Below are 27118 nucleotides of genomic sequence, written 5' to 3'. Positions count from 1 at the left end.
AAAAAGATAGATCACCACAGAAACCGTAGTTAGGCCTTCAGGAACAGAAATCATACTAACATTTGTAGTACAGATGAGTGCTTTGGAACATAGTATATTTTAAGGTAAGACCTAGAGGCTTAGAGGAAATGAAAAAGCCTTTAATGAAATATTACTACTGTGTACCATACTGGAGAAAGTAATGGAAGAAAAATCTGGCGCCATTACACCATGCATACATCTCCTATTTGAACAGACAGCTGTCTCCAGCATCATTTAAGTATGCTTTTTGCTTAACTCATGTTCAATGAATCATGAAAATCGATACAGAGAAAACAAAGCCACACTGGAGACGCACAGAAATCAAGCAAGGAAAGGACATACTAGAGTAAGGCATGCCAAATGCTTGTTTTTCCACGGTCACTGGTTTTACTTAGTATTTAAATTAGTAGATAATCACAGATACTGCACATTTCTTAACCAGCAACCAGACTGAAAGAGCACCATGGTCTAGAAAACAAGTCCTCTAAGCAATACTTGCACAACTGTTTGGCCCATCCCCCACCCTGCAACACTTACAGGAAAGGGGGGAGGAAAACACAGGCAAGACTCCTAACCTAGGGAAGAAAAAAAAACAACTTTTACTTTAATGCATAGCTCCATCTAACAGAGGCCACACTTAGCACAACTTAACACCCAAAGAAAGCCAGTATTGAGCAATCACTGCAGAGTAAAGCTTTTTCTTCAATTGTTCAGTAAAACACCTACCGTCTGAGCCACAGACTCCTGCTCAGACATGAAGCCATATCTTTTAGAGCATGGTGTCATCTGTTAATGACAGACTGTGTAACCTGATCTTCTCAGTTGGTGCTCTGAGTAAGCACTTCCTTCTCTCCCCCTTCCTATTGTCCCATCCTACTGTGCCAGCTGTTTCTGACAGCCAAATTGCTGTGTGCTAAGCAATGAATGCTGTCAGAGAAAGAATTTTCATTTCTGTAATGCATAGACCTCCATGGACAAATTATACAGTTTATAGTCCTAGGCTCAGAAAGCTGCTTTGCTGTTGAAGTGCTGCCAAATGCAGGGGTTTTTTGTTTTTTTTTAAGCTGACAATCACAAAAAAATGAAGCTGAATGACCAAAGCAGTATAGAGTGTATGTTTTCAGGAACAAACATATGTCAAGGATTTCTATGTCTAGCTGTAGAGTTTTAACAGAATGACAGTGAAAACCAATTAAAATAGTTCCTGTTAAACAAGATCCAATGGAAGGAAGGGATACCAACCATTGCACTGTACAACTGTCTTATCAAAACCACTCTGCAGTGACGATGGAGCGCCGAAGAGGTGTTGTGTGCCAGCTTCAGTCTGGGAACCAATAACTGCATACACCCAAATAATAATTTGATACTGGATACACAGTTTGTTTGTGCAGCTTAGGGAATAACTACTACATGTTGTATAAGGCAAAGAAACCTATCAAATATTCCATCTGTAGCCTACTCACTATGCAACAGTTACTGAGGAAGTGCCTAGCATTTTAAGTAATTTTTTTTTTAAATATTCCTCTTAAATGAGTACACACGAAGGTGCAGGACAGAGCACTAGTTAAATCATTACAGTGTGAGGAGAGCACTGTGATAGTTTCCCCACACATGCAGCTCTGCCAGTGCAGAGTCTAGTATGTCATGCAACACCTTCTGCTATTCCAGACTTGGAATCCCACACAACTCTGCCAGCGTATCTCAGGCCTGTCATGAAAAACTCTGGTATTCTAAAGCTGGGCCTCTCTCAACCAGAAGCTGAAGCTTAGAGCTGACTAAATGAGTTATTCACTTTTAAAAAAAAAAAAAAAAAAAAAAAAAAAACACACCCCAAACATTCATTGATAATATTCTGCATCAAATAACTTTCATCCAGCCTGTGGAGCTGGCTGACTAATATGACAAGTTATCTGCTGAATAACGAGCTACCAAAAAAAGTCATCAAATCAACCAGATTCAAACCAGCTCTACTGCTGATCTTGCCAAACTATGAGGTGCTTATTTGTGTTGTCCTTAGGGAATATTTGACAACACACCACACTTGTGATTTCATTTAGTGTTTGGGTCTGGCCCTCCTGCCCCAAAAAGAGAGAAAAGGGGCACCTTTGCTTGATTTTCACCACAGTTTAAAGAAAAGGTGCAGTGGGGGTCATCGGGTAATCTGAGCATGCCCCAAAAGTTTGGGAAGGCAAAATCATGCTTCAGGTTCCCAAGAACTGTGCTAGCAAGCTTTGAAACCCAGTGATGAGTTACCAGCCACTGCCACAGGTAGTTAAGTCTGACCCAATCTGGCTCAAGTGCCATCAAACAACCTTCCACCAGAAGCTTTCACCTGTTTTCAAATTAACAGCACCATGTAGTATTTTCAGAAATGCTTCCTTTATTGTAACATACACAACTGAAATGCTGAAATACAGAAAATGCTGTGAAAAAGCTTTATTTTTTTTAAAACAATTTAATTTTTTTCCTCCTGTTCCATTCCTATTTTAATCTGTACCATTTCCTCACTATCCCCCGTTTATTTTCATTGGAGAAAGTCAGTGAAAGTGAAGTGCAATGTATCACCTCCCTTACCTTTCCTGATTGCCTCTTACCTGTAGGCCCCTCCCACACCCTTTTTGCCACTCTACCTGGTGGTGAAGAAGAATTAGAGAAAGTTACATGCCCCCCGCCTCCCCACTCAGCCGGTACTTTAGATCCAACTCACATTAAAGTCATTGGTTTTCAGTGGGAGCTGGATCAAGCTCCAAGTGCCAACATTGGGCTTTCTAGCTAGCAGGAATCTTCAATCACAGTGGTGGTCCCATTGATACTCAGGGCAGGAGAAGAGATACTATCATGGAGTCACCTCTCTCATTCCTTCCCTGCACATACCCTTCTTAAAAAAATATTTTAGACGTGCATGATTTCTTTAACTCCAAGCTGGCTCACAGCTTAATTCTAAATAACTGCTCTCTAGACCCAGCAAGGCCAAATCAGAGACATGAATTTGCTTACAAAATAGCCTCTCCAAAAAACAGTGCAGGATTACTGATTAAAGTGAATGCAAGGAAGAGACTGGGATAGGCAGAAAAAAAGAAATCCCTTATGCCAGCACAGCTTCCATTACTAATACTGGAGATAAAGTGAAAATATTAAAGCTTCACCTGATTTAACAGTTTTAGAAAGATTCAAAACAAAAATTGAACAGCCATGACAACATTAATAAGTGCTCTAGCTTGCAACCATTTCACCCTTCTTTTCAACTGTGTGTGTAAATACTACAGAACAAAGCGACACAGGAGCAGTGGTATTACCTTCCAGTTAATGCTCCATCCCACTTCCACAGGAGTCGGGGCAAAATTCCCATCAGCCTCCATGGGAGCAAGATCAGGCCTGATGGAATTAAAGTGAATCGCCACCTATTAGTTTGTAATTCTCCTTCCAAGTATTTCAGAGTCAGGTTCAAGCTACTTGCCAGCCAGTTTAGAGATACACAAAGGTAAGCTTTTTAGGGCAGGACTGTCCTTCGTGAAGTGTTTGTACAGTGCCCAGCTCAACAAGATCCAGCCTGGCTGTGGCCTTTAAGAAAGATCCCAATATCAATGCTAAGTAATGATTAACAGCACCTGTATTTTTGAGGGAAGCGTCTTAGTGTTAGTTTCCAGTGCCTATTATTCCAGGGGCTTAAAATGCACACGGCAAGAAATACTGTACTTGCTAGTATGGCTCTAAATAATAAAATCTTAGCTTGGTAACACATCTTTGCAGGCCAGGCTGTAGACTGCTATGAAGCATGTTGCTGCAAAGGGTGCCACATGTCTGGGGTTGTTTTTGTCAGCTTCCTTCCAAATCCCTTGCAAAGGGCACTAGTCCAACCAACCAGTTGCCTCACCCTCTCACTTCTCATATTGCTGGCTGAATTTTTAATTTGCACCTGGCCTCACAAAGCCTACACCCATCCCAGCTATGGATGAAAGGGTGGAGTGCAGAGTAGCTGCTGTCCTCTCCTCTCTCCATAAGATTTCCTATGTCCTTACCACAAGTGCACCAGCATTAATGGGAGTGCTAGTTCAGGCTGGTCTCCAGCATTTTAACCACATTGTGCAATCTCTCTCAGCAGTCTAGACTGTATTTACTTAAAACGCCAGCGGCTTTATCTGCATTAGAATTCCCACCAGTAGAACTACAAAGGAATTAGCAAGCTCAAGGGAGAGTCTGAGCTGAACCTCATAGGAGTATGTCTACACTGCAGTTGGAAGTGGGAATGCAGCCTGAGTAGACATACCCTAGTAACAACGGCAATGAAGCAGCAGACAGGCTGTACAAGTCCACTCAGTACCCTCGGTACGTATGTACTCAGGTGGCTTGCTCATGCTGCCACAGCTTCATGTTATTTAAACTAGGTAGATCAAAGCTAGCTTTGTACATCTGCATGAACTATAGTCACACCTCCCAGAGGCAGAGTACTAACCCTGCAGCCCAGGGGAAGGTGGGAACAAAAGGAGTCTGTCACTTTTGTACCTTTGTGCCACCTCTGTGCTCTCCCGGATTCATCTACTCCAGGAACTAAAACAACCTCTGGCTGTCAAAATTATGGCAGCAACACTACTCAGAATCCTAGCAGTGCTACACTTTACAGTCCCAACCCAGTCAGTCATGCCCCCTATACTAGGGGAAATGCTCCACTAGATGGTTCCAGAGATTTTACAGTCCCTGCCTGTTGCTGCTGCAGCAGCATCCTGGGTCTGTAGGGCTGGCCTATCTGGACCAGCCTCAATCAAATCATAGGCTGAGCCTTATGTGATATTTGGGCCAAGGTCATATCTCAGCGCTTCATGCCATTGATCATTTTCAAAAATGAAATGTGTAAAATTCAGATACAAGCATCAAAGACAACACACTGAAATGCAGGCTCTGATAGTCCACCTACTCTATCCAGATTCATATGTTCTATTTGCTTATTTATCGGAAGTATATTTATTTTGGTCAGGGTGGTGCAGGAGTGATCACAATAAAGTGAACAGCGGTGCCCATCTAGAATAGGAATGTGTGCAGTGAGACATTCTAACACCTGTACATCTATTAACGTTGTACTGGGGTGCACTTTGTATAATTAGCACTACATCAATTTGCCACAAAGGGAGCAACATTCTCGACTCCCTCTGCTGGAGCCACTTTACTTGAATAGGAAACAGCCCAGTGTTGTGCCCCTCAAGTGCTCCACTGTTTGATCTTCTCTATAGTACTGCCCAGGAACTGGGAAGAGAAAAGGAAATACATAGTAGACCTTATTTGAAGTACTAAGGCAACTAATTTAGAGAATGTCTATTAGTAATGTCAAAATTAAGTTGATTCAGTGGAAGATTAAGCAAGTTACAAAGTTCTTGCAAACACTATTCTAAACTCTACCTGGACTTCTTAAAAATAAAGTTTCTGGGATAGGTTTCACATTTATACCTGACGAACAGTTTGGTTTAACTCCTTGTAATAGTTCAACATTTCCCCATATTTGCAATCGAACCAGTGCAGCACTATGGTAGCATGTGAGAAACTGAAAGTGAACAGAATACATGAGACGTGTGTAAACTTAGTTTATTCTTCACCATTAAAATGATTTCAACATTTCAAATTTAAAAATTCAAGTAAGGAAAGATACTTTTAAAGTAACCTGACTGCCTCTTTGGGTCAGTTAATTAAAGGGTTAAAATTCCATGTCTCAAAACTGATCAGAATAATCATTTGTTTCCCCTAGAACTTTGTGGGATGAATTAAGGATTAATTTTAATCTTAAACCTACCAAACCAATTACACTCAGAGCTAAATCAACCTTTTAATGTGTCTCATTATCACTGCTTTTCCATGATTTATATGGAGAATGTTTTTACAGCTCACATTTAGTCTATTGTTTATGCTTAATCCCAAGTATAGGAGACTATACATTTTTAAGAGGATTTTTTTCAAAAACAGCAGAACCAACCCAGTCTCTCTTTCACACAAGATTTGCCACATTACACACCTTAATTTTAGAAAAACTGTGTAAAGTAGTATTTCAGAATACTATACAAGAACATTAATGACATCATTAAAGTAACCTACAATTCCTTGTTAATGAAGAAAGTCCCACTGATTTCTTTTGGTGTTGATTTCCCTATCAGTAAAGTAGTTTACTTGATCATTACTATAATTTATTGTATGGCAATATGTTTCATGTTGTTACGAAAAGGTAAAAAATTAACTGGAGAGAATTTTAGTATAATGGGTGTAACCCCAAGGACATTTCAGGTGAAATTTATAAAACCATACCAACTTGTGATCAACACTATTTTTAATATTAACTGGGAATGGTGGATTTTAATAGGTCAGTAAATTGAAAGTATTAGCTTTAAAAACCCTCTGAAAAAATAAGCATCTAACCAACACAATATTGTCAATCCTATCTGGAATCTCCACAACCCCTTTCAGAAGAGATGGCAAAATGCAAATAGCAAACAATCCCCTCCAATCCCCAAAAGAAAGAAGTCCAGTGACACATTGCTGCTTGGAGCTGTCTAGAACACAGCACATAGAATTAATGTGGCCCTTCAAAGTACAATTAAATCCAAATAGGCAAATGAAAAGAACTAAGCGGTTCTTCATTTGTAAACTTTTTCCAATGAAGCAATCAAAACCTGCTAAAAAAAATCAACAGGTCTCTTCCCAAAGAAGGTATCTTACAAATTGAGGGTAAATATTTGTGTCACATTATGTGTGCCAACACATTAAAGTTTTTATAGTTATAACTAGCTCAAGCTAGGTCAGGACTTTCATTAGAATCCACTATTTAATGTCACACAGTACATTAACCTTTGGGGCTGCAACATCCCAAGTCTGGTCTAAGTCTGGAGCCCAAACTTTTCTGGAAGACTTTTTGCAGCAGTTTATTTCAGGGTGAAATGCACTTTCAGCATTTTAAGAGTCACATGAGAACTCCAACAACTGCGAAAAGTGACCTCAAGTTTAAAGGTACCTAGTCGGCCTTTTTTGTTTAATATTTATTTTTGGGGGTGAGGAAAAAGATCAACATGGGAGGGGGAGGGAGGGGGAAGAATCATTTCTGTTCGCACTCAATTGTCATGCAAGTATTTTAGCAGATCCTAATAAAGCCCTGCACCCTCTGTGATACCAACCCATTGCAGTTCCCTAACCTGCACATGGTGGTTATTAGGACAGTCTATAGGATGGAAACTGAGGCCATTGCTACACAACTGTGAGTTAAGTTTTAAGTGTACCAGGCCTAAGTAAACATAACTACGGTGCTCAAGGGTGTGAAGAATCCACACCCTAAGCACCACAGCTATGCCAACCTAACACCCTATTGTAGATGCGGGTAGGATGATGGAATAATGCTTCCATTGACCTAACTAGTGTTGCTCCAGGAGGTGCAGTTACTACAGCAATGGAAAGACTGCAACTATAGTGTGCACCTAAGCTGATGCCGCAGCAGTGCGGCTATAGCACCCATAATGAGAAGGCACAGTTAAGAGTGGACCCTGAACCAGGTTGCAATATAGGATAAATGGCTCTATGCTTTTTAGCTGACTGTGGACTTAGTCGCTGAGCCCATTTACTTTGGCCATGTTTAATCTAAAACCTGGTCAAAACACATAGAGTCCCCTAATTCAATTATAACTGTAGCGTAAAGAAAGGCCAAGAGCCCATGCTCACCCAAAATTTAACTATGTGCAAGTAAGGTTAAAGGGACCTCCTTTTGGCCCCCCCCTGGTTTGTGTGGGCAGGACAGCCCAGGTTTCACATTAGCCTTCACCCACCTAATATATTTCTGTAATAACTTTGTGACCCTCCGCACTAGCAATAAAACCAAAAAAAAAAAAAAACCCAGTTAACACAAATGCCTCTAACTCTGCATGTGTGCAGTTATAGTTGTAGTATGGGAGTATTTAAAATGAGACATTTTATTCCAAATACCAAACTCTCAGTATTGCCAAATTCCAAATCCAAGCATTAAAGAAGGCGGAAAAAAAAAAATTAAAAAAAAAAAAAAAAAAAAAATCATGAGCTCTTTTTTTTTTTTTTTTTTTTTTAAATTCGGGTATTTTTAATTTGCTTCCTAGTTAGGATCACTTACTTCATGCTTCCCAGGTTTTCTTTACAGCCAAGACAACTAAAAAGCTATTAGCAGCAAATAAATCTCAATTCCTGCAGCGAGATTTAAGAAAAACTGAATACCACAACATTTACAATAAATGAATGAGATGGCAACAAGTTTTCCAAAATGTGCAAATTAAGTTTTTCTTTTACCTTCATCTACTTCTCACTGATGTGCTTCTGTCCTGTTACCCAGCCTTGCAGAACAGCTTGGTATTTGATTCATCCCTCCCAACCCCATCCATGCCACTGTTCAGGGCCCATCTCCACTAGGTATGGAATTTCAAAGCTAAGCCAAAACTATTGAAATGCTAACAGCTCTGGACAGTCCCCCTCAGTTTCTTTAGGAGAAACAGCAATAAATGCAAAGACACCAAAACTTTTACCTTTACACAAATAAGTTATATATTTAAGCCACACACAAAAAAAGTGTCAAGGAATGAAAAAGTGAAGGTTCAGAGTAACATTATTTGTTTCTTACAAGTTTAATAGCCTAACCAGTAATCCAAAAAATACTATGGGTGAAAGGCAAGCACGTTAGTTACTTTGAACCTCAAAATTACACTCCCCTTTCTTACGCATTAAGCTATATGTCTATTTTCTTGTATTAACTTGACATCAAGTGCACAACAAGCAATTGAAGTAGTGCAATTTAAGCCTGAATTTAAGATTGAAGGAAAGTCTAAATGGGTTATCAGTAGTACTGCAGGAGACAAAACTTGATTAAAAAGTAACAAGCATGATGTAAGAACCTAGACTAGACAAAGTTATTCTATCAAATTGAGCACTTGTTTACCCTAGTGAAACTCAACTGGCTTCAACCAATACTATAAAAAGAAGAATTTAAATCATTTAAAGTGGGCTTAGTATCATTATGGACCATCAGCCTATAAAAAGAGAAAGTATCCATAACACCACTTCTTCCAAACCCCAAAATTTATGAAAAACCAATCCACAAAACTGCACCAAATTATCTGTCACACTCATTTTTCTATAGCTTCTTCCTTCATATGTTTCATCCCAGACTCTTTTCTAGCCACTGTATAACATAATTAGGTCTCCTACTGCATTACTGGAGAAGAGGCTGGTACAATATTATTTTAAAACAATCCACTGCCAAGGGGCCTTGCATGAACCAGAAAGCTCTCTCTATTTTATTTAAAATAAAAACAGAAGGGCTGAATTGCTGAACGGCTGCACTCTGCTCTTCAGTTCTTCCTGCAGCTGCATTCAGTACTGCAGGCTTTCTCCTGCTCCTGGCACCCCCTTATAGGTTGTCAACCTCATTTGGTGGGTCTTCAGTGGCTTGGCCCTCCAGCCAGGTGTCACAGTTAAAATGAATCACTTCCAGGGTAGCAAGAGAGAATCCAACAAAACTGTCTGCCCTCATCAGGGTCCTTTGCCCTAGCTGCAGGCCCTTTAAACTCAGTCCTTTGCTCAGGCTTCTAAACAAGTCTTGTCCATATCTCAGGGCACAGATCACTTCGCCAGCGGGGAACCCAGGCCCAACCATTACTCCAGGTTCCAGCCCAAGGGCCCTATAAACAGCAGCCACATCCTGCTTTCTTCATTTAGTTGCTGCAAATTCTGAGTCTCTTCACACCTGGCCTCTTTATCTTCACCCTTTACCTTAAGGTTACAGCTCTCAACTCCTCTCTCCCCCAAATTTATGCAAGTCAGGCTCCTGTGGCCAGAGGAGAAGGAAAACCCTTTCTCACCTCACCGGTCCCAGCCAGGAACTGACCCGATAAAGACCCTACAACTCCTTTTATCTGAGCCAGCTGGACTCTGACTGGCTGCTTCCATGTAGCATCTCTAGGTAGGCATGGGCAAGGGGGCACCTTCACAGCTCCTTTCCTGGGGAAGGCTGATATAGGGAGCCGCAAAGGTCTGATAAAACCCTGGTCACACACCCTTAGAGATATTGCGGAAGTGCCTCCTGATTTCTAATGTTTGTAGAGCAGGAGTCTCATCTCGAAGTAAATGTAACTTCACTACCTTGATTTAAAAACAAACAAAAAAACCACAAACAAGTCGCCCTGGAGTAGTACAGTCACCCACTGCAGTACCCCTTGTTCTCTGAGCCAGTATAGCCCTGTGGTGTGAAAGTACTCCTCAATACATGGTCATGCTGATTAGCTGCACTCAGCCTGCGTGATCTTAGAAGTTCCTACAACCCTACAGGAGAAAAGAGGGAAGTGAATAGGAAGAATTCAGACAAGCTATTCATCACCAATGGAGAGTGAAAAGGAGTTTGCAGGAAAATGATAATTTCCACATCTGAACACTACTCTGAATCTGTAGCTCTCAAACTGCATTATAAAAACATCACTAGCCCCAATTTGCAGGTAGAAATATTGAGACACAGTAAGGGCTTGTCTGCATGGGGAAGTGACCATCACAGCCATATCAGAATAAGCTATTCTGCTACAGCTATTCTGGAATGGCTTCCTGTGTTGACACTCTTATTCAGGAATTATGGTGCAGATTAATTATTCTGGAATAAGTGATTTTTTTTTAATCCCAGAATAGTGTGTCAACATTGAGAGCCTGTCCAGAATAGCCTGTTCTAACAGCCATGCTGGACAATTTCCCCTTGTAGGACAAGCCCTTAGTGACTTGTACAAAGTCATGCAGCAGATCAATGCCTAGGCTCATTTACAGGGGAAACTTATACTGACATAAAATAAAGTGCAACTGTAAATCAAAAGAGTTCTACCCATAAAACTTCTTGTGTGGACACTTTCTCCAGTATAAAAGACTTTTGTTTAGTTCATGGCACTTCCTACACAAAGCAAGCTAAACCAAACCAGGAAAGACTGTGCTTTGCTATCTCCCTGCACATTTAACTTATCAGACAAGTGCCCTAGACTCTGGCAACTCTACAAGGACCCATCTTCACTATCAACTTCTGCAGATCAATTTAGTCCTTTGGCCAATGACTGCATGCTGTTTCCTCTCCCACCACTGGAGAAGCCAAGTCTTTTCTTAGAGCCTTAGACTCTAAATTAGAATCCAATAAATTGTTTTAGAAATAGTTATTGGAAAACAACACTTCAGGAGCTAATTCGTAATTAAAAAGATGAAGTCAGAAGTACTTTTCTCCTACAAATTACCATTTATGTCCAAAGCAGAGAAATATCATACTGCTGTCCTAAAGGTATAACATAAGGGGCCTTTATTTCTTAGTTTAGAACTGGCTGTATTGATGCAATCATTCTCCAGAAGGTTATTTTAGACACACGATATGTATGCGAGAGGAAAGAAGAGAGGTAAAATGTGTACATACTGAGTGGCCTCAAATTTTAGAATAGGTCTGGCAGAATAATATATTACTCCTGGGGGAATTCTATACCATGAGCAAGTGCAGAATTAACGTTCCCCACAGAGTCTTCCTCCCCACCCCCATGATTGATTCTGACAGGGAGAGGGAAAAATGCATCCACAACTTTTGCCCAGCAGGAGTCGATGTAGCACTGGAAAAGGCGGCAGCTGGTTCAGGGACCAGAGCAGACAGCTGCAGAGAGGGAGGAAACAGAGGCTGCCTTCCTCACAGTACCCTGCCCGCAGAGCCAGGTGAGGAGGCACAGGATATTAGATTGGGGGAGAAGGAAACAGAAAGACACATGGAGCTGCTATGAGGAGTATCACACAGACTGGAGTGGGGACACAGAAGCTAGTGGGGTGACAACACTGAGCCAGTGCTGAATGGGAGTAGTGGGGTGTAGGGCCACATGGGGATGGGGCAGCTATGCCTGGCTGAATGGGAGAGCCTAGGGGTCATCTAGGATCTGCATGGGGGAGGCTCCCCAACTCCCTATTGATCCCTCCTGCAGCCCCTCCACCCCAAAACTGATTCATATTTCTCTCACTCACATCCAACAACCCTCCAGGTTCACTCCCAGACTCCTTCCTCATAATTACTTCTTTCTCCCTCAGCTCCTCCATTACCTGACTCCCCCAAGCCTTTGCACTGCTTCTGATGGGTGGGGGAAAACACGTTTCTGTATTGGAATGATAATATTGTGTTATTTTGACAAATAAAATATGCAGAATTTTAAAATATTGTGCCCAGAAAGTTTAAATACATAAGTCCGGCAGGAATATCATATGCAACTTTGTACCAGAGGTATGGACAGGAGTCTTATACGTGTGCCTGGTGGCTACACAAAATGAAAGAAATATCCCTCAGTTAAGTGAGTTAGAACATGTTATTAATTTGCATTATTATAGGCTCAAGTAAAGAACAAACATACACGAGGAGTATCCTACCAGACTTCACAAGTGAACCAAGTATCTCAAGTTGACTGACAAAATAGTTAGCTTTTTTTTTTTATTTATTTAAATTCTTAACCTTAAGTTAGCTGGTTGTAAAATGCCTTGAAAGCAGCACCTGATGGGATAGAAAATGACACTGCAAAGCCCCTACAGGAGTTAGAGTCCTCAAATGGTGCTGCACTGTGTGTGTAGCTAGCATTTCTGGGGACACATCCCATGGTTTTGTGCTGCAGTAAGTTAAACTGCTCTATAATAATTCTTGTCCAGTGAACTGGGAGAACTTGTCTGTCCTTATGGTCCCGTTGGAAGGCACGGGAGGACCACCAGCACTCAAGTGATTTATAGTCTATGTTCTCACTGCAAAGTGGTCAAGTTACTAGCTTGGGTGAAAAAGTGGCACTTGGGCTCTAACCCAAACCCCCAGACAAGCCAGCTAGCCTGGGTTGAAAGCACCACTAAACTTGGGTGAAAGGCTTGTTTGTGCATGCATGGGAGGGGAGTTGCAGTAACACCTAGGCTTGATCTACACTTACCTGGCGATTCAGCAGCAGTCGACGGCAGCTACGCAGAGTAGCTTGCATAACTCCCATCGACTGCTGTGCTTCCTTTCTGCGCAGCGTCTTCACTGCGCTGCACCACACCGATTGGAACCGCGTTCCTGTCAACGTGGTGCTACGCCACTTGAGCAGGTGGTTTTAAAGCATTTATAATTGGGTCTTCACTGACCGCTCAACCGATCCGGAAAGGTCAATCTGACGGCAGCGACTTTGCCGCCCTCAGTGTAGACATAATCCCAGATAAGAGTCCAGGTGAACTCTACAGTGAAGACATATCCTTTGGGAAAGCTAGACAGACAATTCCCACATGTTTATTCCAAGTTACAAGCATTTGTTCTTTACCCTAGGGATCAGCCTATTTGAGCTATTCTCATTAGTTATACAAGAGTAAGCACCTCTAACTGGTGTAACTATATAGAAGAGGGCTGCACTGATATAGATTAAGCTTGTGCTTAGACCATGCCCAGTGAAAGGATAAGGGTCTGGACACATTTTAGCTGTATGGAAAAAAAGTATTTTTACATAGGAAATCTAGAATACTTTTGTTATAGTTGATTAATTTATGCCTAAATTAAAACCTGTAATGGCTGCCCATTATTTTATATCAGTTAATACAGCACCCATAAGAATCCCCTAAGTCATTTTACAACTTCACAGGAGGTATTTTCTTCAAATATATACTTGAACAGCTTTAATGTATTCTTACACTGTAGTCATTTTACTTAAGAAATCATTTCAGTTAATTTTTTATTAGACACCAGTACTACATCTGATGTATTTGTTACCCTTTAGCTTTAGCCACGGTTTAAAGTGAAATTAAAGCAAATTCTTTAATGAGCGACTCCGACCATAATTTAATTCTAAAATATGAATTGCCCATTTAGTACCCTGCCTAGTGAACTACAAGTTTAAAATTGTGTTTCATTAAGATGAGAGAATAAGGATCCACCTCCAATACAAACATTTTACAAGACTGATGGCCCCAGTAACATGCTGCCAAATCATGCTGCACCCTTGTCAAGTGCAGAGCTGTAGCATTACCAAGATAGAGTTTGGTCTTGTCCACACAACCAAAAGCCAGTCTGTGCTTTAGTGACGTTGGGGGCCTACACCAATGTAAATTAATCACCCACAGTAGTTTTTGTAGTGAAGAATCTAAGTTACTGCTCAGGTGTAACTGCTCTTATATCCAAGTGTGATGCTGTCTGAATTAGGGGTGACCATTTATATTATTTAATACCAATATAAAACAAAACTGCAATAAATATATAAGATATGCCATGCAAGGTACCGATGGAAAAGTCATGATTTGCTAAGATTGATGAGCACCTTTATATGCATCAGTTTTGTATTAGGAGTTCTAAATATGTACGATATATCTGGATTTCAAACTTGTGCAGTGTTTTTGGGTGACACCCACAGACAGGATAGCAACAGCACTAAGCTTAATAGCCCATCAAGAGAACTCAACCCTAGCATGAATCCAGTGAAAGAACCCAGGAACTACACCTTGAGTCACCAGGACATGTAGGAACATGCGTATGGACAGGGGAGTCAGTCTTTTCCATGCCATGAGCTGTGGGATAAAGAAGGTACAAGCCTCGTGGTAGAAACTCTCAAGCTTGTCTTCATTCCTGCTTCCTACCTCTGGATCAACTCATCTACAACTGAAGTTGTGAAACCAAGGACTGAGACCCATCAAGGTACTTAATGTACATCAGAGGACCTGTACAAGCCTGCAAACTCCAATACTGCAGAGAATCTGATATATATGGACTTTGAAGTCATTTGTATGTATCTGATTGCTTTGACCATTTAACATCTTGTCTGGTTTGTTTCTTTCCTTTTATAATAAACCTTCAGTTTTAGTTACTAAAGGATTGGCTGGCAGTGTGGTATTTTGGATAAGAACCAAAACTTATATTGATCTGGTCATGTGGCTGACCCTTTGGGATTAGGAGAACATTTTTGGATAAACGGAATAGAGTTTTAAATAACCTCTCTCTTTACTAGACCTAGTTGCTGATTGGGAGTCAGAGATTGAAATGCAATAATGGGTGCTGTGTAATGTCTTGTTTCAGCTACTTCATAGCTAGTGAAGGGAATTTGCAGCACTGTTGGACTGTTCAGGGAAATCTAAATTCAGTGTTAGCTACCAGGGCTGGGAGAATCTGCTCTATTGACCCTGGCATTTTCAAGTGGGTTACCCTAGGCAGACAGGTCACACCAAGGACGTATGGTAAAATCCTGACCTTAAAAATGAAGTCAGTGGCAGATTTGCCATTCAGAGGGGGCAGGATTTCATCCACATCACCATTTTGTAGAATTATCTTTACTCAAACCAATGATCATGTATTTAAGTGGGTACAGTCCAAAAACTTTTGATAGGCTGTAACACAGAAGAGAGTTCAAGTAAATCTTGCAACTTCTCAAACACAACTCAGTTATGTTATATATGTTGTATATCATTTGATCAGCCGTTCCCAAATGCTTAACATAGGAAATAATTCACCAGTTGTGTGGTGAGGAAGAGAATATATTCTGGTAAAAATTCACAATTCCAAAAAGTATCCGATCTATTCCCTTTTCATATTTGCCAGTTTTACTGACAAACTAATACTTACATTAGCTGGTTACCTTAGTGTGTAATACTGATAATTTTAAAGGTAAATAAGTGATAAAAATGTTGTGAGCTGGTGGAATTAAGATGCTAGTTTACATGTCTAATTTTTTTTTTAAATGTTCAGTTTTAAGACAATCTAGTTGTTCCAGTCCAGCCACATACACTCACGATAATTTTACTGAAGCAATTCTGCAGTGAAGAACTCTAAATAGCAGAGTCTTTTCTCAGAGTAATACACATGTGCAGTTTTTTAATTTCACAGTTGTTTCCTAGGGACCTTCATGCCTCTTTTACCTTCCATTTCTATTCAACAGAAATTGGAGAGAATTATCTAATTCCAACATAACCAAATCTGCCATAAACTGATGGCAAGGAACGGATTGGTAAACATATCAATTTTGCCTCTGACAAAAATTAAAAAAAAATTAGGAGCTTTAAAGCAATCATATCTAAGCTATAGTTTGTGGAACTTTCAAGTCCTTGAGTGTTTCATGTACAAGCTTCTACAACATGGGAAGGAGGAATCCCTCACTACAACAAAGGACAGAGCAACTGGAAACACCAACATGAAATCACACGTAGCTTCAAGAGCTGTTCCATTGATTAGATTAGACTAAAGAACAAGATCCTTAAGTAGAAAGGGAGTCAAACAATTTTTAATATGTTTTCTAGTGAGACATGACCAGGAAGATCAGTACACCCACAATCTACTCTGCTGGGAGTTACCTATATGCCTCCCTTAAGCTAAGAGGATCATCTAGCACAGGATGAAGAAGTTACTTACCTTGTGCAATAACGATGGTTTTTCAAAATGTGTCCCCCTATAGGTGCTCCACTGTAGGTGTGTCTGCACCCCCACGCAGCTGATCAGAGAATTTCAATAGTCTGCCTGCCACAAAGCTAACCAGTGTGGATGGGCATTCCCTCCTTAGTTCCTTCTCTACTGCAGAGTCAACCAGTGGAACTCTGAAGTAGAGGGGAGGAGGGTGGGTGGTGGAGCACCCACAACTCAAAGAACCATCATTATTGCACAACATGAGTAACATCTGAGTAGTATCCCTAGGGGTGCTCCTCTGTAGGTGACTCACAAGCAGTACCTATCACTAGAGGCTGGGACTTTGGAGTCAAGTCTGATGTGGATGACTCAATATTGAGATACCAAATTGGGCATCTATAGCAGAGTATCCCAGAACAGCAGTGTTCTGCAAAGGTATGCACAAATGCCCGAGGAGGTTCCCTGAAGATCTCCGATATAGGGATTCCTTGCTGATTGCCTTCTCCAAAGGTAACTGACTTCTTGGAATGCATGTGTATTGAAGATGGGGTGTTAACCTCTGCTACCAATTGCATGGGATAATCAAGCGGGTCTCTGGTTGTGAGAGCCTCTGAGCCAAGATTGCTGCACCTTTCAATCTGTCGCAACAGAGAGGAAGAGCCTTCAAGATTTTCTAAAGGCCTTTGCCCTGTCCAAATAGAATGCCAAAGTTCTTCTCACATCGAGGGTATGGAGGATGGCTTCCATGTCATCTCAATGAGGTTTGAGATAAAAGGGTGGAAGGTGAATAAGTTGATTCATATGAAATGCAGAAGTTAGAGTGGGACCTTAGCAGCTTTGACTGTGTTCTTCCCGGATATCTCCCCTATCCTTCTGGGGAAAGTGATGGCAATCACAATTTTCATTGAAAGGTGAGTTAGTGAACAAGTGGCCATGGGTTCCATTGGTGGTCTAGTTAGCCCTTTTAACACTAGATAAAAGTCCTATTGGGTAGTAAGGGGCCTGGGTTGTGGAAAGAGGTTTGCTATGCCTTTAAGAAACCTCTTCATAGTTGGATGGGAAAAGATTAAGTAGCCTTCTACCTGCTGAAGAAAGGTTGCAGTTGCTACTAGATGAACCTTCAAACAAGCGAATTGTCAGAATATACCATATACATTTGCCAACTCCATCATCCCATTCATGATCACGCAGGAATTTGCAGCTCAGATTGTTGGCCACCGGGTAGCGTACTCCTGGTAAGTAGGCCACTGATATCAAGATCTCATGGGAGATGCGCCAGTTCCATATTGTACATCATGACTTTTGTATGCATGTCTTTGCTCAGCAAGAGGAAGTGAGCGCACATCTTTCTGACTGCTTATAGCTTGAGTGGGCTGATATGGAGGCTTATCTCCACAAGAGACCATTTGCCCTGTATTGTTTGTTTTATATCTGAGATGCATGCCCCAACCTATGAGGGATGCATCGGTAGTCAGAAGTACAGTTGGGAATTATGTTTACTCAGCTCTCCCCATACAATTATTAGGTTCTTCTACCAGTTCAGGGATAGCTTGACTCTGGTGGGCATCAATATAGTTTACAAGTCAGACAACAAACTGAACCATGCTGGGAGGCATCATGTGTAGCCTAGCACAAGCAATAAACCAATGTGCCCATGACTACGTGTCCCAGAAGCTGGAGGCAGTATCTGGCCTAAGTTTGGGGGCTGGACTGCACTGTATCAATTAAGACAGATTGAGGAATCTGATGTGGGAAGAGCACTTTTGCCTGAAAGGGTTCCTATGAATTCTAGTCTCTGTACCGATATTAAGGTCCATTTTTTGTTCACTGAGCTGTAGACCCCGATTTGGAAACAGGTCCCATGCAACTTGAGTAACCCATTGGGCCTGTGTAAGACTGTGTCCCAAGAAGGCAATTGTCCAGGTAAGGATAGTTCATTATTCCTTGAGAGTATAAGTGGGCCATTACGACAAAGAGGACCTTGGAGAATACTCCAGGGGCTGATGAGAGGCCGAAGGGGAGTACTCTGTACTGATAGTGGTCCTGGCCCAGTGTGAATCTGAGGTAATGCCAGTGACTTGGTATGGTAGAAATGTGGAAGTACAGTTCTCAGCCCTTGACTTTCAAGATGCAATCTCCCTCTTCTAATGTTGGGATGATAGTTGATAGGATGACCACCTTGAATTTTTGCACTCTGGCATATCTGTTGAGCACTCTGCGGCCCAGTATAGGTCTCCAGTCTCCCTTTTTCTTTAGTATCAAAAGAAAACCAGAGTAGAAGCCTTTGAGATATACTGGCACGGGCTCTATAGCTCTTACACTGAGGAGATGGTTTACCTCTTGACATAGTAGACTTCTCATGAGAAGAATCCCTGAAGAGGGCAGGGAAGAATGTTTGGGAAGGGAAGGGAGGAAAAGTGAATGAAGTGGCAGAGGTAAAAGTGTAAAATGTCCACCACTTTGTCGCGAGGCTCAATCACTTCACGTAGCTGTATTTGCAAGACTTCTGCCACCCTCTGAGCTAAGTCCTGGAATGATATAAACCATCCGCCATGGATTGTGGAGGGGGCATCACCACCTCATGAGGTGATCAGGACAAAAGACGGGCTTGAGGGGTGTCTTCCATTGCCACCTCAGCTTCAATTTCTTCCCCCCAGTTGCTCAGGAGGTTCCAAACCCTTTGATGCCACAGATGAAGGAAGATATCTTCTTGCCTACGGGTATGCCACACTGGGGGTCTGAGAGGCTTGTTGTCTGTGGGCCTGCTGGTGTCCCAGTATAGCCATTAAGGATAGGGGGCTGCTGGCTGAAACCATGGAGATTGAGGGGCAGGCAGATGGTATTGCCTGGTGTCCCCGATAAGATTGCTCATCTTACACTCCGGACGGGTCCCAGTGAGAACCCAAGTCCTCTCACTCACTATCTGACTGAGGAGAAAGGTGGCATGCCGCCTGGAGAGTCCAATGCTCTGGGCAAACTCAGTACCCGAGCCCTGCTAACTAAATAGGAGCAAGTCCAGTGCGTCAGACACAGAGGTCTGCTGCACATGTGACATCTGCCAGCGCGAAGGGTGCAGATGGGCATTAGCGCAGAGATGCTTGTACCGACCCCAAGTCACATGATCCAACGGTACCACGCACACCGGGATTGGTATCGATGCCGCTGACTGCGTCAACATGATCTGCCCTAGGGCAGATCTTCTATGCTTCTCAGACCCCCATAGTACCGGTACCTGTGCCCATCAGGTCTTTGAGCAGACGAATTTGCTCAGTCGGCTCAATATCGAGCATGCCCTGGATACCACTTCCAGATAGCTTTGGGGCCACTGATACCAAAGCTACTGATGGGGCCAGAGATCATTTCCAGCTTGATCAGGGCTCACTACAGGGACTCAGACCTTTTCTTAGCCATCTTGAGTGACTGGCTCCTCCTTTTAGGACCATCTGCCTTCAACACAGAAGGTTGTGATGATAGTTCTGGCCAGGACTCCAGGAATTGAAGGGCCAACTTCATAAACAGGAGTTCAAGCCTTTGCTCTGTCCTTTGTGGACCTGGATTTTAGCTGCTGGTACCAATCACACTTTTGTGGCTGGTGCTTTGCTTTCCTCCCCTTCCTCTCCCCCCCCACCCCAGCAGCAAAAGCACTGCGAATGTCCATCACTGCAATGGATTCTTTGCTGCTAAGACTTGTTGAAGCATGGAGAGCCAGGCATACCCTGGGGTCTGGTGGGAGCCAAACCTTTCTTCTCCCCACCACACCCCCATTTTTGCATGGCCAACTAAAAACAAGGTATCAAAAGAAAAAAAAGCTTCAAAAGAAGCTAAAATTTGTAAGGCCATTAGGAGTTAACGATCCATGAACAGACAGCTCTTAGCTCCATCTCTAGCCAGGGGCAGTTGAGAAGGAACTGAGGAGGGAATGCCTGCACACACTGGCTAGCCTCCTGGCAGGCGGGCAGCCACGCATGCGTGGGACAGGATGGACTGCTATTGAAATTCTCCAATCAGCAGTGCGGGGGTGTGCCTACACCTACAGTGGAGCACCCACAGGTACACCACTCAAAGAAGAATTGAAGGTTTGCTGAGGTAACTGGAACCCCCAGACCTCTCCCCCTTCTGGTGATCAGCAGCTTCCAGGACTTCAAAGAGAGCCATTTGTAGTCTCCTGTACATTTGCACAACCACCAGCAGCTTCCCACCTGCTTCACTGGCTGGCTGCAAGGGATATCAAATTAGAAGAACAGGTGCCTGATCTGCCTGCCTCTTGCACCGTCCTCTGCAGTTTGCCTTTTAGCAAGCTGCTAAGATTCATCGCAAAGGCGAGAAATGTCTGGTCTCCAACAAGCATAGCAGCTGGCTCCAACTGCATTGAAATGACTAAGGGAGGGGCTTAGTGCCTCTACCCACCCCTTTCCATACCTTCAGAGCATTGAAGGAGATGCCCTTCCCCCACATTTGGTCCCTTAGATCACCAGGGTGGAGAATGCTTGTATTGTTAAGAGTCACAGCACCCACTCTCTCTCAAGCACAGCCTTTGCAAAAGAAAATCCTCCTCGTCCCCCCCAAAAAGAGGGCAAGAGATGGGGTAGAGGGGAAAAGAGCAGGGTGGAGGGAGAAAAGGTGAACGTATGAGGTTAATTTAGACAACTTTGCCAAATCCAAATAGCTTCTCAGTGCAGGAAATAAGCCTAGAATAGAAAGGGGTCTTGTTACTGAGCGCTATCAAGGAAGTGGTGATTGCATGCTCTCCACACCACCATCTCCCCAATACCTAAAGCAGACTCCCCCTCCTCCACCAAGTTTGTTTTCAATCCGGAGGGGACAAAAAAAGCAAAAACAAAAACCTACCTTAACACTAGAAGGAGCTCAAACACGCACACAAGTAAAAGCTACAGATCAAGCTTGCTACCAGACTCATGCCACATTCGGTAGCTATACTCTGTGCCAACTAGCACTTCAGAAACATGGACAGAGCTACACTTAAAAGCCACAACTGCACCACAGTTGCACTTCAGTGAAGACACTTCCTTCGCCAACGAGAGGAATTCTCCCATCAATGTAAGTACCCCTACCTCCCCCACGAGGCGGTATCTAGGTCAACAGGAGAATTGCCCGCCCCCCAATAAACTCAGCACAGTCTACACCAAGGGTTAGGTCAGTTTAACTGCATAGCTCAGGGGGATGGATTTTTCAAACCCTGAGCAACGTAGTTACAAGGACCTAATTTCCTAGTGTAGATCCAACCTGAGTCTCACCCTCTTTAGCCATCACCTCAAATCCTCTCTTATACACTAGGAAAGGAAAGAGAGTTGTAGCAGTGTCCAGAGTGACTCCAAAGGCTCTGGCTCCATTGGTTGCCTCGACTAGGAAAAATACATCCTTTAAAAACGTGCCAGCTACCACCACTTTGCACCTAGGACAGACAAGGCAAATTGTGTTTCACTGTTTGCAGTCACCCCTTGCAGGAGTACTAGACTAAGTTGTGGTCAACAATGTGGTAGCTCATTTCCCAGTCTAGACAAACCCCAGGCTCCGAGACCCTTTCCCCTCACTGGGCACCAGAGCCTAGATAGCTAATTTTAGCCCAGCAGGCCACGCCCCACAAACCCAAATAAATTGGCCTGGGTTGTGCGACTTGGTGCCACAGATTCTTCTTCATGGTATAGATATACCCTTAGTCACTTCTGAAAATGGGATTTGGGCTCCTAAGTCATCTTATGTGCTTTTGAAAATAAGAGTCTAGGGCTGTGTTGCTATGTAAGGCTTTCGAATACTGCAGGGGAATAATTTAAATTTAAATGACCACTTAAGTGTTTTTGTAATATTTTTAAACATTTCTACTAAATTTAACAACAAAACCATAGGAGGAGCTCAAAGCACTTTACAAGTGTTTGGGAATTAAGCCTTCCAACACCCCTGGGAAGTATCATCGCTATTTTACAGACGTGGAAGACTGAAGCACAGAAAAGATTAAGGTCCCTGCTGCACACTAAAGGGCTTGTCTCGAGTAGGATTTAAAATTATGGTTTTAGAAGATATTAGATAACATTCTAACTACTATGTTCTTAAACTATGTTAAAATCTACACGGCCTTTTCTACAGTAGCATTTCAGAACACCACACCTTTAACTGCCAATCAAAAACACAAAGAGCCTAGTGGAATCCACATTAGTTATCACATGCTGAAGGGTTGGCAGGACAGGATCCAAATTCAGTGTTGTCTGGGGACCCAGTCCCACCACAACTCCCCTCACCGGGTTATAACATAGCTCTTTCTTGTTGTGTAGATGGGAGTGAACTATGTTTTTACCAGATACCTATTAGGCAGAGGTAGATATACAAGCACAGGTTACAGGAATCCCACTTGTAAGGTCAAACTGCTAGGAAAGGAAATGGAACCAGGGATTTCTACAAGGATACTATCCTTAGACCCTGATCCTACATCAGCTTCACATAAATTTTAAGTGCCACTTTTCCTGCCAAAAGGGAGAAGAGGCTTTTCTATCTCCTCTGACCCCTCCAAGAGTTTCCCAGTGCTAAGAAAGAGTATGTCTCTACTTCCTCAATTTCCTAGAATCACCAGGCTACCTTACCTGAATGGACAGATGTTTTCTTTTTTTTTTTTTGAGGCTATCTTAAAATCAACTTGACATATCAGGCTAGATAGCAGTATAAACCACCATCAGAACACCAAACATTATATTTAACACAAAACACAGTTCTCCATGTAAATGGAAGTTTGTTAATAACTAGATTCAGGAAATAACAGAAAATGCACAGAGACAGACTGAACTTCTGTGATCACCACTAAAAATCTTTACAAATCCCTTTGGTAAGTAACTAATATGACTATAATATTCCTTATACTACTCAACAAACACTAGGTAACATGATTCATTTGTAAAGAAACCAGTATGTTGCTAATTCCTTACAATAAATGAATTACCATGGTTACATTCATTATTCACAAAAGCAAAATTAGAAAAATATTAATGACGACTGTTGTAATGCAGCCTACAAATAAGCTTAGAAGAATTAGACTTTTATTGGTATGTCTGTGTGTGTAATTCACACCCACACCCCCCATAATTATAACTGAAATTTACAGATAGGCAAAGAAAGAAAAATGTTGCTCGAAAACTTATACAAAGTAAATAGAGTATGATTGTAAGGCTATTTTGACACGTGATATTGACAATTTGTGTTTTAACAGTCAAATCTTTGAGTCTCAATGTCTACCACTATTAAATAATTGTCTGACCACCATCCCCATAACTTCCCGCAACTGCCAAAATGTAAGTCAATAAAAACCTTAAAAAGATTGAAGAACCAAAATTTTGGGCAACTATGAAGATTTAAATTGATAAAAACTGCAAGAGTGCTTAAAAATAATCAAGACTATCCATCATAATAATAAATAAAAATCAAGGTCTGCAATGTCTACTTATAAAGAAATGAGTAGAAATACAAGGAGACTGCCACTGGAGTTCCCTGTAGAATAGAGCAGCTGATACAACTGAAAGCAACTGGTACTGCCACCATCAATAATATCCAAACAAGATTTCCATTTCTCTGCTTCTAACTTTGAAATGTGCTATATTTACATGAATTATAATTACACACACACAAATGGTTCCCTTCTCACAGGCATTTTCTCTTTTTAATAACAGCCCCACCTTCTATATTTTTGGACAGTACAATTCATCATATAAAGGCCTATGATGTATAAATTGAAATGGCTGCAGAAATGATCTCAGTCACTGTAGTATGCCTGACGTGCGTCCTGAAATGGAGACAGAGGGGAAAAAGACCAACATGAGGTTACAAAAGGGCACATAAGTAGTGGGAAGACCTACAAGCAAGGACTACCCATAAATCTTGTGCTATCTGGATCAACGGGCAATTCCTAAAGTATATGGCATGCCAAGGGCTCTTTACTAAGTTAACTATAACACAAGGCAGAGAAGTATTTTTCATACTAACAAGGTACATTAAGGTTGGGGTCAAGTCACTCAATAGTAGTATGGAATACATCACTTTTTGTTAATCTGCAGGGGTGAGGTGCATTACTTCCCTTTTGGAGAATTTGTTCTAAAAAAATAGACTAATCCATAAAGTCCAAAGATAAGTTAGATGCAATGCATTTGCAAGCTGCTTCATCAGATGCTTGTCCTCCTTACTGCCTTCAATTTCAGACCCTCCTTGGGAAGAGCATTGCTGTCAAACAACATTAGACCTTTACAGATGAAACTTGGAGGATATTTATAAAAATGTTTGATGTGGTCACTATGGCCTTAATGGATAAGCAGTGAAGGGCACAGTTCAAGGCTAACGGACACAGAAAGGAAAACTGAAAAGAGAATGAGATGTCTATTAATAGACGTGTCACTGAACTTAAGCAAATTGCTTCATCCTTTGCAACAGAATTTTACCTAAATGAAAGGTTGGGGGCCACAGAATGTCACAAAAATGGATGATGTTTATAGATCTTGAAGTATGGCTCCACTTGGAAATCTTCATGACTCCATCTCAAGTGTGCTCATTTTAAGGGAAAAAATTTCACTTTTAACTGCCAGCCCTGCAATCTCCTACCTCATCAACAACAAAATGTTGTCTAGAAGATTGCCTTCAATGATAGCTGTACAAGCCCACAGCCTTCAGTAGGTTTAAGCAGGGTATGTCCCTGTAGGCATGAAATCAAAAGAAGTGAAGCATTCTTCTTCCAGTTTACTACAAAAAGATATTGCTGCATATAGATCATTTTTTACTTCTATAGGGCATTGCTACAAATTACATTATCGGAAAGGCTAACACCTCAGGTTTCACAATGCAATGAGCAGTAATAAAATCTTGAGGTTAATACACAAATATGAGCCCATTAATACAGATATTTCACATGGCTTGTTCCTGCAAAATAAAGGTATATTAATATAAAATAGGTGGTTTGATTTAGTCTCCCCACAATGCATTGACTAACCACCACCAAATCAGCAATGCATGAAATGGCCTCAAGTGATTCAAATGCACAAGGGATTTTTGGCCTCTGTGACTTTATCAGTTTCCTGTCAAAACTTGGGCCTTCTCTACACCAGTGCTCATTACACTGACTTTAATCAATGTTATCTTCTCTCTCATATACCAGGGTATGTCAAAAATATTAAAATTATAAACATCTCCCATCATAACTGCATTGTATACAGTACAGAAAAATTCTTCTACAGTCAGTGAATCAGACTTTTTTTTGGTATATAATATTAAACAACAAGAGCCGTAACAGAGGAATAGGGTGGAATTTGGTATCTAGTATTTGTCTCTTCAGAAGGCAGAATCCTTGAGACTGGGTTATTATATTAGCAAGAGCTTCCCTTCCTACTTCACTCCCCTCCACCCCTTCCCAATCTCCAAATTGAGAAAGACAAGTAGCAAAATAAGAGGCTATTTGCTTTTATTATGACTATCCTAAGTTTTTTTGTTTTGTTTTTTAACAAACACATGTAGTTTGTTTACTTAAGTTTTTCCTTCCCCTGAGCAGTAGGATTATTCACATTCCAACAATTTCAATATTTTCCTTCCTCACTGTTAAAGTACTGATTTCTCCACAACCATCAGAGCTGGGAGGTTTGAGGGGAAAGGGGAAAAAAATGACTGGAAGATAGTTTTCTCAAGCCTGAGGACTAGACTAGACAAGACTCCTTAGACGGTGTTAATATCACTCTTCGTCAGGCTAATGGGATTGCTGTTGAGCAACGTAAGTCATCCCTGTCTCTCAGGGCCAAGAGTAGACTAACTCAAAAGCACTAGCTAGTTTGAGACCAGGAATCGAGGCTGTAACTATTTCCCACATGCCTGTATGGAACACTCAACAAACCATGTTCTAGATTTCTGTATTTGATATTTTCATTTTGTTTGAAGTTACCAACACACATTGCAATAGCCCACAAGTGTCTTGGTAACATCTATTTATCTCACAGGGTTTTTCCCACAATGCACACACACACACACACACCCCCAAGCATTTTCAAACTGATCCTATGGCTTCAATGCATTTGGAAAGGGAGACTTGATTTACTGGCAGTGAGCACATGACAAGGACATTTTTGTAACATCTGAACTATATTTTCCAAATTATAGTTGTGTACTTGATTTTTGAAATATTTATCAAACATGCTTTATTTATAAAGCTTCTAGCAAAGTTATTTTTAAACTAGTTCTATTTTTTGGATCCTGTGATATTTTAAAATTCTGTTATCAGAGCTAGATTAATGTTGCCAACAGAAAAGAGACTTGAGAAACAAGACCCCAAAAGATAGCTACATTCTTCAAAGGACTAAATTAACAGCTTGTGTGTGTGTGTTACTCATTGTAATGTTTATCAATCAGCATGAGGCAAATGAAACCAACAGGAAAGTGTCAGTCTTGTCCACAATCATTTCTCCATTACAAAAGAAACTTTAAACTAGTGGGAACTCAAGCTTTTCTACAAAACGTTTTTGTACTTGAAGCAGTAACGGAAGAACACAGATGAACTGAAAATAGCAATTCACTCATTTATAGGCAGCATTCATCTACCCAGCCCACCACCCATTTTAATTTGGGAGGTTCCCAAGCTTCTCTTTTTACTGTTATGGTTACAGCGTAGAGGGAGGGAAGGGTTTAGACTTGGCAAAGTAACATGCAACATCTGTAACCACATTTGCCTTGTGGGCATCAGAAAATGAATCCCACATTCCTGCCTTT

At 41.5% G+C, this 27118-nt stretch overlaps 1 protein-coding gene across 2 annotated transcripts in view; it reads right to left on the bottom strand.

Annotated features, from left to right (window-relative positions):
* The window catches only part of ACVR1 (activin A receptor type 1), a 103308-nt gene that overhangs the window by 75498 nt on the left and 692 nt on the right, over nt 1–27118 (bottom strand). The window contains exon 2 of one of the 2 annotated variants that reach the window (XM_067549420.1): nt 24058–24164. The exons of the other annotated variant lie outside the window; for it this stretch is intronic. Coding sequence (XP_067405521.1) covers nt 24058–24089 — 32 coding nt within the window. The 5' untranslated portion in view covers nt 24090–24164. The remainder of the gene's footprint in view (nt 1–24057; nt 24165–27118) is intronic. 2 annotated transcript variants of the gene reach the window in all.

Source organism: Emydura macquarii, unplaced genomic scaffold (assembly GCF_026122565.2).
Source record: "Emydura macquarii macquarii isolate MOO-44397 ecotype Brisbane River unplaced genomic scaffold, CSIRO-AGI_Emac_v2 contig_1253, whole genome shotgun sequence".
NCBI lineage: Eukaryota > Metazoa > Chordata > Testudines > Chelidae > Emydura > Emydura macquarii.
Note: the sequence above shows the minus strand (reverse complement) of the source record. Positions and strands in the feature narration are given on the sequence as shown.